We start from the raw sequence: 14,689 nt of genomic DNA on the forward strand, positions 1-14,689 counted from the left end.
AGCTGGTAGTGCCCATGTAAGGCTGGCATGATGATGCTAATGTCATGTTAGTCTCTAAGATTACTTCTTTCATTTTAACCTCATTGCCTAAGTCTTCATTTAGTTATTATTCTGCTGGACCTGGTGTGACTTTTTAGGTATCTATTCATTCACTTCCTAAGAAAGAAACAAAGGTTGGTTTGTTTTTTTTAATACATTAGTATAAAAATAAAATTTTGTTTTTATTAATATCCATTACTGTGGAATATAGTGTTGGAAAGGAGCTCAGAGAGCTGAAGAAGAATCTTAAAACATCCTTGAGAAGTAATCCTCCAGCCTCTCCACTTGAAAATCTCTAGTGATGTGAAATCCTTTCCTTCCCAGGACATCCCATTCCATGTCTGAATAGCTTCAGAGTTAGGAAATTTAGCTTCTATATAAATCCTATATAATTATATATATATATATCCTATAAAATTCTATTATAAATCCATCACTTTGGAACTTAGAACAGTCTGATTTCTATTTCATATGATAATCTCAGATACCTGAAGGCAGTTGTCTCGTTCTCCTAAATCTTCTCTTCCACAAAATAAACATTCCTAACTTCTTTAACTCATACTTGAACATTATAAACTCCTCTCCATCCCTAAACACATCCTAAAACTCTGAATCAATCAGTCTACAAGCCTTTATTAAGCACAATGTACCAAGAACTATGCTAAGTACTTGAGATACAAAGAAAAAGCAAAAATAGTCTTTGTTTTAAAAAAAAAATTCACACTTTAATGAGGAACACAACATGTAAACAACTATAGATGATCAAGCCACAGAATAAACTGGAGATAATTAACAGAGGGAAGGCACTAAAATAAGGGGGATTGGAAAAGACTTGTTGCAGAAGATGGAATTTTAGCTAAGACTTGAAGGAAGCCAAGAGGGAGAGATGAGGATGGAGAAAATTCCAAGTTTGGGAGACAGTAAAAATGCCCCAGAGTTGGGAGGACTGTTGTGTGGAAGAAATAGCAAGGAGGATCATGTTGATTGCCGAATATATGGGGGTAAGGTGTAAAAACTTAGGGGTTCTTTTGGACCTAAGGTTTATAGTTCATGGATGGATTTTTGGGGGGATATCTGAAGTTGGATGGGAAAAATTACATCTTTTTATTTTTTTAATTACTGAATTAAAAATAATTACTGAAATTAATATTTCCTTCAATTTTAAATTTTAAAACCATATTATTCTAAAAATGAGATAATATTTGCAAAGCAATAGGTACATCTTAAAGTGCTATATAAGCATTAGCTATTAGCTTTTCTAAGCTATTGGAAAGAATCTACAGGCTTCACCAGATTGGTTGTCAAAGACATCCATGTTGTCAACATCCTTCCTAAAACATGGCTCCCAGAACTGAACCCAACATGGAATCAGAGCAGCCTGAGTTGACATGGTGTTTAGGACTAGGAAGATGATAGCCTGCTTTTCTCTGCCTTGATCCAAAAGATTGTTGCATTGTATTCTGGGGGCCATTTTAGGAAGGACATTGACAAGATAGAGAACACTCAGCTGGTATGGTGAAGGGATTTGGAGTCCTGCCCATATAAGGATTTTTAAAGAATCTGGGGATAAAGGGCAGCTAGGTGGTGCAGTGGATCGAGAACCAGCCCTAAAATCAGGAGGACCTGAGTTCAAATTTGACCTCAGACACTTAACACTTCCCAGCTGTGTGACCCTGGGCAAAGTCATTGCCTCAAAAAAAAAAAAAAAAAAAAATCTGGGGATATTTAATTTGGGAACATGAGAGTTCTATCAAGTCCCAAAGGCAGAAACAATGGGTAAAATTTACAGAGAGGCAAGCACCACAAGGAAAAGAACAAACTTAAATATTAGAGCTGTCCAAAATAGAAATAGTCTGCCTTGGGAGACAAAGTGTCCTCCAGTTTTAAGGAAAGGCTACACATCAGTTTTGAAGCCATTATTTAGTACTGTGCTTGGCACATAGTAGACCCCTGCCATTCTTGTGTTGTCACCTCCATGCCTTGGTCTCTATCTCACTTTTAATGCAGTTTAAGATCAGGGTAGACTTTCTGAATGCCATGTTATCTTGTTGATTTATGCAGAGTTTTTGGTCCAGGAAACCCCCTAATATCTTTTTTATAAAAATGCTTGTTAAATTATATTTTCTTTAATATTGACTTTGCAATTGACTTTTTGGGCTTAAGTATGAGACTTTATATTTATTCTCGTAAATTCTCATTTAACCTCATAAGGTTATTAAATTAACCTTAACCCTACTTTTTCTAGTCTGGCAAATCCATTTCCCCAGTGATTTGATAATCCTAAGAGGGGCACTGGCCAGTTCTAAGTTGTTCAGTGGCAGCTAAGTGGCACAGTGAATAGAGTGCCAGTGTTGGAGTCAAGAAGACTCATCTTCAAGAGTTCAAATCTGGCCCCCAGATACTTAATAGCTCTGTGACTCTGGGCAAGTCATTCTACCCTAAATGCGTGCTTCCTCACCTATAAAGTGAACTGGAAAAGAAAATGGAAAACCACACCAGTATCTTTGCCAAGAAAACCCCAAATGGGAACATAAAGAATTGGATATGACAACAGCAACAGAGTTCCATTTGCTCATTTGGAAGAAGAAATGGAAAAACCACAGGAAATAGTTGTCACCAGAACAAAGAGCTCCTCCCCCAAAAAAGAGGCTCACCTGACTTCAGCTCTATTTCTGTGGCAAGCTGCTCCTTATTCCCTGCAATGACAATGAGAAGGCAGAAAACCAAAGGCATTAGCCATGAAATGCATCTTGACACCATGATGTAGGTTTATGGTCATAGAGATCACAGAAATGGAAGGAAGACTTTAACTAGGGAAGGAAAAAAAACCCAGAAATTCCAGAATATAATGGGAGGTCTTGGAAGATTTACAGGTACTACTTGACAACACAGCTGCACTGATGTTGCCCTGCTCTCAAATATACCAGGCCTAGAAAAGTTTCTCTTGAGTGTGTAAGAGCTTTTATTTTATTTTTGGCAAAGAGAGAGGTGATTTTGAAAGTGAAATTAAATGCAACCTTTTTTAAAAATCAGAAAATTGCTTCTTCCCTCTCTCCCCACAAGCTACACTTGAAAACAAAACAAAACATAGTCCTTAGGAGTGTTCTTGCTTCTGAAGTTTTCCTTGGGCCTGTCATCTTCTCGGCTTACACTATCAGGGCTCACCTGTGAGTGCAGCAGAATAGATGGTTCCATAGGTGGGCAGGGGGATGCTGTGCTCACGGAACCTCATGCTCAGACCTTGCCGGAGCGTTTCCTCCTCCAATCCAGGGGTCAGAGACCAGAGGGTTTGAGACACAAAGTGTAGGCGGAAACGGACCAGAACACTGGAATTCCCATCCCTAAGGTTAAAGAAAAAAGCAGCAGAAACAAATAGACAGAGGCGGACATTGCCAAATTTCCATATGTCCTTTTTTCTAGTTGTTTTCTAAGTTTTCTTCTTCCTTCCTAATACACTAAAGCTTCTTAAACTATGAGTTGCGACCTCATATATGGTCATGTAACTGAATGTGGGAATCATGAAAAATATGACAACAGTAAAAGCTATCAAATATTTCACCAAGATTTAGTTCTTTATGTAAAAATAAACAAGCACATTCATCTCATTATTGTGTAAATTTATTTTTATCTTCAATAAATGATAAATTTATATGTATATCAAAGAATTGTTTTAAAATAAATTTCTTTATGCTTTATTCTCAGTAAATGTTTGGTTTGTAGTTTTTCATATACATATATGCTCAGGGTCATGTAAAAATTTTTGAATAAAAAGGGGCTACAAGTGGAAAAAGTTTAAGAAGCTTTGAATTACCTCAAAAGAGGAGGAATAGGAGCAGGGAAGGAAGGGGAAACTTACCTGTAACTCAGCACAGTGCAGCCAACACAGCTCTCCTCTAGCTTTGTCTTCTGAAAGCTACTTACAAACTGCAAAAGAACAAATGGGGAGATTGTAAGGATCGTCAACTTCCTTCTGCTTGCTTTATATCTTCACCCTTCTAGTAAGGAAGTATCATGGATGAATATAGTCTATAGAAGAGGTACTGGGAAGATTTTCTGTTTCTTTTGAAATTATGGGACATCATTATTTTCTTCTAAGAGTCTTTAAATACTAGAACATAGAAGAGGAAAGCTGGAATAAAACTTAGATACCATCTAGTCCAGTCTATTTCTTCATATAGATAAAGATATTGAGGGAAGTGATTTGCCTGAAGTCCTATAACATGGTAGGGTCAAAGCTGGAACCAGAATTCAATTCTCTTGCCTCCTAATCTGACATTCTTTTTTCTATATTTTGCTGCACCCTAAATCAAAAGGCTTTTTGCCCTAAGAAGAAGGAAAAATGGGAGGGGAAAGACCTTTCCCAGAGAACTAAACATAGAAAAGGCAGCAAGAATCAAGATGATGTGTTAAATCCCTCACCCAAAAAATCACCAAGTGTCTAAAAGTGTTCCTACGTAGCATGAATGTGAATTCTAAGAATTCTATGTAATGTACACATACCACACACACACAAGCCTTCTCTCACAGACAAAATTCAGACATATAACTTTACTACATGAATAATATATAAATCTACCTAGAGAACACAAATACACAAAAATACATATATGCTCATGCACACAGATGCACCTTCTAGAGATGAAGGAAACCCAGAGATCTAAGTCTAAACTACATCAGAAGAAGAAACCATTAAATATAAATTGCTTTTACACATTGCATAGTTTTCAGACTCTCTCACTGTATTGATCAGTTATGCTAGGATTTTTTTCCTCTCTAAAAATATACTATTTGTCATGAGCATGGCTTTCAAGGAAAGCTGGGGGATGGATACATGGGATACTCTAATAATAAAAAAAAACAGGAAACGTCAATTTTTAAAAGTGCCTAAAATGTTGTTTTAAGACTAGCAGAATTGGGGTAGCCAGATGGTACAGTGGATAGAGTACTGGCCCTGAAGTCAGGATGATCTGAGTTTAAATCCAGCTTTAGACATTATCACTTACTAGCTATGTGGCTCTGGGCAAGTTACTTAATCACAATTGCCTCATTAAAAACAAACAAACAAATGAAAAAGGCTGATAGAGTTTATAAGAATTTTGTAGGGTTTACCTTACCCTAGTTAGAAACCTTTATGGTGAATTAGAGAGCTGTCTATCCCAATCATGTAAAGACTTCCCTGGTAGAATGGGTAAATGAGAACAATTTGTTTCAATGGCCGTGAAGGCAGGTGAAGGAAGTGCAGTGGAGTATTTAGGGCTTGGCTGGACAAGGTCATATACTACATGTTGAGTTGTTGCCCGCCATCTTGATTCTGTCCTGTCACTGGACAGTGGTGGCTTTAGAATATATAGTGAGGTTGATAACTTAGTGCAACTCTGTCTCACTTAAATCCAATTTATACATGAATCAAAAGACATCAAGAAACCATTTTTACTCTCAAAGCTCTGTGGTAATGAACAAATGATGAAGAAGCAGATGCAAATACACTAGGAGCTGTAGTCACAATCCTGAACATGGGCAGCTCAGGCCGAGGGTTGTCTTCTCACTGGAAGCAGCAGTGGGATTTGGCAACCCCTGCATGATCTTTTTAGAATGGAACTGCTCATTCCATATGTAAGGAAGGGTCTAGAAAAGGTGCCCTAAAATTGTTTGCTTACTTAACCCTGAATTGCTTACCACAGCAGTAGAGGATTCCACCCTGCAGTCAAGACACTAAAAAAATTTACAAAAACTTCTGAAAAATTGATTCTGCTCACCATTGGTACATGGAATGTACATGCAATTATAGACAACACAAAATCCAGTAGATCTGAAAGAACAGCTATTGATGTGAGAGAAGTCAACAGATATTGCATTCAAATAGCAATTCTGAGTGAAATAAGGCTGGTAAATGAAGGCTGGTAAATGAAAGCTTACTGAAGTAGGAACTGGATACACCTTTGTCTGGTGTGGTTACAGTGAAAGGGAGTGCTGTGAAGCTGGTGTAGGTTTTGCCATCAAAACTAATCTAGAAAACAAGCTTACATGACTTCCAAAAGGAGTGAACGACAGGCTTGTGACAATATGATTGCCACTTGCAGGAAAATCCCATGTGTTTATACTCATGGCGATCATCATGATGAGCTCTGATGAAGTCCAAGAAAAATTTTATAAAAACCTGGAGAGTCTTATCATCAATGTTCCAAAAAAGGACAAATGTATAATTCTGCATGACTTTAATACTAGAGACATGGCAGGGAGTCCTTGGGAGACACAGAGATGGAAACAGCAACAGCAATGGTCACTTACTACTGAAGACTTGTGTATCTTATGATCTTCTCATTACTAACACTGTATTCTATTTAACTAAATGCAATAAAACTTCATGGATGCACCCTCATAGCAAACACTGGTAATTACTAAATTATATGATTGTAAGGAGAAGAAACAGACAGGATATGAGAGTGACCAAAGCAATGTGTGGTGCAGAGTGCTGGACTGATCATAAACTTATCCTCTCTAAGCTGAATATTCATATTTAACAAAAGTCGCAGCTCTAAGGCAAAAAGACTAGGAGAACAATGAATGTCAGCAGATTAGAGTGCTTCTCTGAGAGGCAACAGTTTATAACCAACTTGGAGGGGAAGTTGAGCCAACACACAGTTGGCAACAATGGAGCAGAAAAGGATTGGGCAACTTTCAGAGGTCTGGTGTACACCATTGCATTTGTTCATCTGGGTTAGAACACTCGCAAACATCAAGACTAGTTGGACAGAAATGATGGGGAAATTCAGAAGCTGCTAAATGAAAAACAAGAACTCCATATGGTATGGTATACCATGCTAGCAGGATAGTTCATCCTTCTCTAGGAAGGTATCATCAAAAGTAAAGTACAATTGAAACTTAAGAGAAATGCAGGATTCTTGGATCTTTAAGAAGACAGATGAAACGCAGTTTTATGCTGATAGTACCAATCCAAAGTACCAAACCACAGGAATAGATTGTCTTGTGACAATCACAGAGATGTCTCTCTCTTAGTTATTGCTGGCAAGATTCTTGCCAGAGTCATCCTTAATAGGCTGATTCTACACCTAGAAAAATATCATCTAGCTGAGAGCCAGTGGGGCTTCAGAAAGGGCTGAGGAACAGTTGATATGGGGTTTGCTGCCTGACAACTAAAGGAAAAATTCCAAGAGCAGAACAGAAGTCTGTATACAACATTTGTAGATCTGACTATGGCCTTTGATACTGTCAGTCATGAGGATTTATGGGAAATTATGTGAAAATTTGGTGGCCCAGAAAAGCTCATCAGTATATAGAAGATCATCGATTTCATGATGGCGTGATTACCCAAGTTCTGGACAATGAACGATGCTCTCGAGCTTTCTAAGTCACCAGTGGAGTGGAATAAGTCAGTGTGCTTTTTAGCATGATGTTGTCAAACGCCTTCAATGAGGACAAATGTGGAATCAAAGTCAGCTACTGCACTGACCATAAATTCTTCAACCTGCGATACAAGCCCAAGTGGAGGGAGTGTTGGTGCCTGATTTTATGTTTGCAGATAATTGTGCACTAAGTGCAGCCTCCAAAGATGAGATGCAACAAGATGTGGCTCAATTCTCTGCTGCTTATGTTAATTTGGCTTAACAATTAACTCCAAGAAAACATAAGTTCTCCATCATCCAGCACCACACCATCCATATGTGGAACCCTCAGTTTGGAATGCTGAGAATAAGTTCTCTTAGCTTAGCAGTACACTTTCCAGGGATGTCCACACTGATGATGACATTGACACAAGCGTTGCCAGTTTGGGGAGATTCCAAAGTAAAGTGTGAGAAAGAAGGATTAGATTGTCTACCTAACTGAAGGTCTACAGAGCTGTTGTGCTGACCTCACTGTTGTATGCCTGGGAAACCTGGACAGTCTATCACCTCCATGCTGGGACACTTATTTGCTTCCATTTGAATTGTCTTAGGAAGATTCTGAAGATCACCTGGCAGGATAAGATGGGATTGAAGTCCTTTCTCAAACTAAACTGCCAACCATTCCAACTCTGCTGCAGAAAGCACTACTCTGTGGGACAAATGCATGCTTGCCAAAAAGATTATTTTATGGAGAACTCACACAAGGGCAAGCACTCAAAAGGTGGTCAGAAAAAGTGACATAAGGACACTCTCAAGATCTCTCTTAAGAACTTAATTGATTGTATGACACAGCATTGGAGTAGGACCTCCCAGCATGGCATGCCCTCGTCAGAGAAGGTATTTGAAGCCATTTACAATGGGGTTTTCACTTAAAAGAAAAGCCTAGAAAGACTTAATATGAACTGTTAAGTTAGGTGAGCAGAACCAAGAGAACATTGTACACAGCAACAAGAAGATTATGTTGTTATCAACTGTTATGCACTGGGCTCTTTTCAATAATGAGACCAATAGACTTGTTATGGAGCATCATGTGCATATTGAGAAAAAACTATGAATATTGAATGTGGATCAAAGCATAGTATTTTCACCTTTTGGTTCTTTGTTTGCTATCCCTCTTTTGATCTTTGTTATTTGTGACCTTATTGTTTATTTTCATTATATTTATTATATTTTATACTATTCTCTTTATATAGTATATAATTTATTTTTTATTATATATGATTTCCCTTTTCAGTATTTGGTCTAGCCAATTGGCCTGCCTACTGTTTCTCATACATGGCATCTCATTTCCATCTCCATGCCTTTGTATGTTATTTACTTTTTATTTATTTATGTGCGAACAAGTTGCCCTGCCCAATAACATAAGTACCAGGAGGGTAGGGACTGTTTTTCTTGGTTCTTGTGTTTCTTAAATGCAGCGTACATAGCATTTGGCATATGGTAGACTCTTCTCCCTATCTTCTATGCCAAGCTTGTACCACGCTGGAAAAACCTCCCCCCTGTAGCCTGTCTCTCCTGACTAGTGACTGCCTGTCTAACCACTGTTCAAGGATGGGTCCAACCATGCTTCACGTCACTTTCCAAACTTCTTTCTCTCCCTTGGCTTTCCGTCTTTCTCTTTGTAATTCCCCTTTATTATATTAATTTCCCTGCATTGTATTCTCCCAATTGTATTAATTCTCTTAACAAAATGAAAGTTCTCTGACGACAGGTACTGTCTTATTTGTTTAGATCTGTATTCCCTGGACAAGTTGTTAAATGCTTTTTAAAAAATGCTTCATTTTAGCTAGATATTTCATAAATGCTTATTGTTAGGTTAGAGAATCCCCTGGAATACTGAGAAAAAATGACTTATTCAGTCACAAGGACAGGAGGTGTCAGAGGAAAGACTTATGTTCCTCTTGGCTCCAAGACCAACTAACTATCTACAAAGCTATGCCGTCTCCCTCTGCCATTTTGGAGAAGTCATGGTATGTATGCTCTTTTGACCTTTCAATCCCTGGATTAAATGGTTCAAAGAAGATCCTGGGATGGTTTTTCAGAGCCACATGGAACCCGAGTTGCTACCCTGACTGAAGACTTTGCCCCATGGGGAGCAGGGATAGGGATCTGCAATGTTTAATATGGAGAAGAGAAGGCTTGGAAGGGATGTTTGGGGCTCACAAGTCAATCAATAAGACGATTCTTCTTGTCTCTATCTCCCAGCTTCCCTGGCTTCCTTCTAGTCTCAAAGGAGATCCTGCCTTCTGCAAGAATTCTCTCTCTCTCTCTCTCTCTCTCTCTGTTTCTTTCTCTCTGTCTCTGTCTCTCTCTGTTTCTCTCTCTCTCTCTCCTCTCTCTCTCTCTCTCTCTCTCTGTTTCTTTCTCTCTGTCTCTGTCTCTCTCTGTTTCTCTCTCTCTCTCTCTCTCTCTCTCTCTCTCTCTCTCTCTCTCTCTGTTCTCTTTAAAGTCTTTGCCTTGCTCTGAGACTATTCCCAATTTATTCTGCATATGTCTTGTTTGGATTTAGTCACTTAAGTGTCTCTCCCCACCCCCTCTTAGACTGTGATATCATTGATAGAAAGGACTTTTTTCCTTTTCATTATATCCTTAACCTTTGGCAAAGTGCTTGGTATATAGGAGGCTTGGCTTGACTTGGCATGTGGGTGAGGTACAGATACAGACTGGAGAGAAGCAAGGATTGCTGGGAACAAGAAAACAAGCCCCGTGTGTGTGGGAGGGTAGAAGTCTAACCCTGAATGACTTTAAGAATGATGGTGCCCTTGATTGAAACAAGGAAGTTGGGAGGAGGGCTGGGTTTAGGGGGAAACATAATGAGTTCTATTTTGGTCCTATTGAGTTTGAGATACCTATGGGAAACCAGATGGAGATTTCTGGAAGGCAGCTGAAGATCGGGGACTGGGACTCAGGGAGACGGCTGGAAATTGATGTTTGTGAATTATCTGCATAGACCCTCTTCCCTCAGTCCTACCCCATGGGGTGTTAATGCATTCAGTTTGGGGAATCACCCAGTGGCAAAGCTGCTTAGCTTGGAGAGTGGGTGAGTTGATACTAACATCAACCTTCTATTTCTGACCAGTCTCGGATCCTTCCCTCCGTTGCAATCCTTTATCCCATATGCCCATCTCCAACATCCCTCCCCCTTCCACTTTCAGCTCTTGCTTAGGGAACAATAATCAAATCTATTTTTACCATCGCTACTGGAAGGGATGTAGCAATGAAAGTATCTTTGGCTCCATTTACAATTCCCGTGATTGGCCAGGCTAAGATTCTTCACCTGGGGGCTGTAAATGGGTTTAAATAAATTTTCTGATAGCTAATTTCAGTTCAGTGTATTTATTTATAATGCTACCTTTTATTTTGTGCATCATTTTGATAAGTTTTCTATAGGCTTACCCACTATTAAGAACACTTGGCTTCAGAAAGCTAGTTGGTGCAGTGGAGAGAACAGTGACCCTGGAATCAGGAAGACTTGAGTTCAGATCCAGCCTCAGACAATACTTTCTAATTGTGTGACCCCAGGCAAGTCATTGAAGCCCAATTGCATTGCAAAAACATTTTTAAAAAGAATGTTTTGGTTCACCCAAGTCTCCCTACTCTTGTCACTGCACTAAGATATATCCCCTTAAGAATTTATAAACTCTTTGACAGTAGAATCCCTAGAACTCTGCACAGTGTCTGGCACATAGTAGGTACTTAATGAATGTTTATTGATTGCTTAATTGATCCACGGGAGCTGACAGGAAGAGAGAAGAGACAGAAAAGAGGAGAACCCTGAAGTATCCTCATACATAAGGTACCCAACTTGGCTGATGATCCTGTAAAGAAGATAGAGAAGGATTGATCAGACATAGAGAAAAGAACCTCAACTGAGATGTGTCAATAGTTTCAAAGTTATAAGAGAGGTCAATAATTACCATTGGTAAAGCATTTTATATGTCTTATTTCATTTGATGCTCAAAACATCCCTGTAAGGGAGATGCAACATTTTAAAGACGAGGAGACTGAGGTTTGGGATATTTAAAATGGCTTGCCTCAGTTTATATAGCTAAGTAAGTATCTGAGGCAGGATTTGAACTCATATCTTTTTTTTAAAAAATATATTTATTTTATTAAATATTTCCTAATCACATCTAAAATTTAAATTTTTAAAAATTTCGAGTTCTAAATTCTTTTCCTCTCTCCCCTTCCCTGCCTCTTGAGAAAGCAAGCAATATGATATCAACTACATGAAAACATTTCCATGTTAACCATATTGCAAAAGAAAGGAACTCACCTCTTTGCAACTGTAAGTTCTACCTACAACACCTAACACAAAACACAAAAACACACAATACACAAAACAAAAGAAAAAGAAGCATAGAGAAAATGATATTGGATCTAGCAATAGAGAAATCTCTGGTGACCTTGGAGGAAAGTCTTGCAATGGAATGGTGGTGGCTAGAGCCAGATTACAAGGATGGACTCCTGGGAAGTGGGCAGTGAGAAAGCCAAAGTAACGAGTGCAGAAGCTTGGCTGTGAAAGAAAGGAAAACACAATTTGTACATTAAGGATGGGGATGATCTGGGCAGTGAGCTGGTGTGAGATTGAAAGGACAGAAGCAATGGCACAATGCAGAGAGGAGAGCTCTGGCAAAGAAAAGGGTCAGCTTTTGTCTGAGACTGTAAAAAAGAAAAACAATGGGAAAGTGGTAGGAGGGAGGTTATTGGAGGAAGGAAGATGGAGGCAAGAGGGAGGATAGAAGAAGAAGAAGAAAGAAAGTGACAGGATAGGGATGGAAAAGGGAAGGAGGAAGAACAAGGGAAACGAATACTTTCTGAGAACCTCTTCTTTTTCCTCCTTCACAGAAGTTCAAGAATGCTCCCCCAAACTTCCTCAAATTTGCTCGGACCCCTCACCACCATCCCTGCCTGCATCAGGGCTATAGGTCCTTCCTTTCAACCCAATATGGAGCACCAGTCATTTATCTGTACAATTTCATCATCTTGAGATGAAGAGAGAGGATAGATTTCAGACCTAGATGGGGGCTGCTACAACTTAACTTTATCTATCAGGCCTCTCTTCAAGTTCCCACAGCCCCTTAATCTAGACATCCCATAATGGGACCTGGCCCAATGCTCCCTGGGGGTACCCCCATCATTCACCTGTGGCTTATCTGCCTCAGAATGCAACCTACACTCACCAGCATCTCCAGAGTGGGAGTCAAAGCTCTGTAATAACTGGAAGTCTCCTGCTGCAAGCTGCTGTCATAGAGGATTCCTTTGAGTTCAGCCGAGTGCTCAAAACTGACGTCCTGTGTGTAGAGGGAGGCTGTGGGCAGAGACCAGTGCCCCATGAGAGAGCCCAACTCTAGGGACTCATTGCTTGGCTAAGCCTGGGACCCTGGGCCCAATTTCAGGCTTGGAACAACCTATTTGATTAATAATAACAACACAAGAAGTTATTTTTATAAAATACTTTGAGGTTTGCTAAGCCCTTTACCTAAAAAAAAAGAGCCTTCCAACAATCCTAGGAGACAGGTTTAGACCTATTATTAATCCACTTTATAGAAAAGAAACTAAAGCTTAGAAAAGTAGCATCATCTGGAAGTAGGTTCTCTGTTTCTCAAAATTAGAGAAAATCGTAATATCTCATAAGTCTCAGACATCATCAGATTTCTCTGTGAAGGAAATTTTAGAATTTATCTATTTGAATATTTCATTTTATAGTTGAGCTAACTAATTAGGGTTCAGAATAGTGAAGGGACTTGTCAAGAAGATCATAGAATCACTGGACTTTATTTTTCAAAAGCAAACCTAAGGTTCAGAGATGGGGGAGAGGTGGTGTGAAATAGGGAGAAGGAGACTGGCCTTGTTATCAAGAGAGACATGGATTTGAATTCTAATTCCAATAGTCATTAGTGTTAAACCTAGGGGAGCCCATACTTACTCACTTCTTAAAGTCTCGGTTTTTTCATCCATAAAATGGAGGTGATAATACTCAGCACTATCAACATCACAGGATTGTTGTGTGAGGAAAATGCTTTGTAAACCATACAGCATTTTGAATACATCAGTCCTTGGTAGCAGAACCAGAATTTGAACTCAGATCTCCTGCTACCCAGGCCAAGGAATTTTACTGAGGCAGTTAAGTGGCTCAGTGGACAGAAGACTAGGCCTAGAGTTAGGAAGACCTGAATTAAAATCTGACCTCAGACACTCATGAACTATGTCACTCTGAGCAAGTCATTTAACCTGTTTCTCTTAATTCACTAGAGAAGGAAATGGCAAATATTCTAATATCTTTGCCAAAAACAAAACAAAACAAAACAAAAAACTATACAAGCCACAAGTGTGTCAGACACACAGCCGAATGACTGAAAAACCACAATAAATGAGGTCTCTAAGGCACTTTCCTCATAACAGTCTCGTAAGATCGGTGGTAAATATGTCAAGCTCCTGTGCTCTCAACTTGTAGATCCCAACGAGCTTATTCTGAACCCAGGTTTCCCTGACCCTTGGGGTCCATCACTCTACTCTCTACACCACAATATCTTTCTGAGGAGGTGGGGAAAATCCCATTTTAGAGATGGGGAAACTGATGGACTGGGGAGATCAAGGGACTTGCCCACTGTCATAGAGCTAATTGGTGTCTGAGAATAAATCCTTCTCCATCCAACTCCGGCCTTCTCTCCAGCCTAAGACATTGCTATCATCATATAGACTTTCCATCCTGTTAAAATTCACACCACTCACCCAGAAGAAGCCCTAAGAAAATGACAGCTATGGCACTGGCTAGGACGGTGGCCAGGGTCACCTTCCAGCAGGCCGTGTCTGCAGCCAGCTGTGACTTTGCATTACTAGGCGTGGGATCCAAATTGGCAACTGCAGCTTCCATGGTTCTTCGAAGCATTCGCCGACAGCCCACAAGTGAGCCTGGGTGCGGACGAGAGAAAAACAAAAAAGGGAAATTGGGTTAGACCATCAGAGGGATGCTATCTGCCTAGCAGGGGCCCGAGCTCTGTGGGGCAACCACAGGGACTGGCCTTTAGGAGGCAGTGACGCTTTGGCAGAGAAGAAGCCGACCCGAGTGGGGCCGTGTGGGAGGGCCAAGCAGCTGCCCCCATTTGCTGCTCCAGTGGGTTTTGAGAATAGCCATGAATAAATTGATGAGGAGAGATATGCTCAAACCACTGAGGAGCCTGGAGAGTTCTGCCTGACCTATTTTGAGTTCCCATTCTACTTTCATTTATCAGACATTTTTTGTC

General features: G+C 39.8%; 1 protein-coding gene across 1 annotated transcript in view; it reads right to left on the reverse strand.

The window, feature by feature from the left end:
• Window positions 1-14,352, reverse strand: part of TMPRSS9 (transmembrane serine protease 9) — a 56,441-nt gene extending 42,089 nt beyond the window's left edge. The window contains 5 exon segments of the mRNA XM_051975763.1: window positions 2,694-2,810; window positions 3,205-3,380; window positions 3,896-3,963; window positions 12,626-12,753; window positions 14,178-14,352. Coding sequence (XP_051831723.1) covers window positions 2,694-2,810; window positions 3,205-3,380; window positions 3,896-3,963; window positions 12,626-12,753; window positions 14,178-14,334 — 646 coding nt within the window. The 5' untranslated portion in view covers window positions 14,335-14,352.
• Window positions 14,353-14,689: the final 337 nt, after the last annotated feature.

This window comes from Antechinus flavipes, chromosome 1 (assembly GCF_016432865.1).
Source record: "Antechinus flavipes isolate AdamAnt ecotype Samford, QLD, Australia chromosome 1, AdamAnt_v2, whole genome shotgun sequence".
Lineage (NCBI taxonomy): Eukaryota > Metazoa > Chordata > Mammalia > Dasyuromorphia > Dasyuridae > Antechinus > Antechinus flavipes.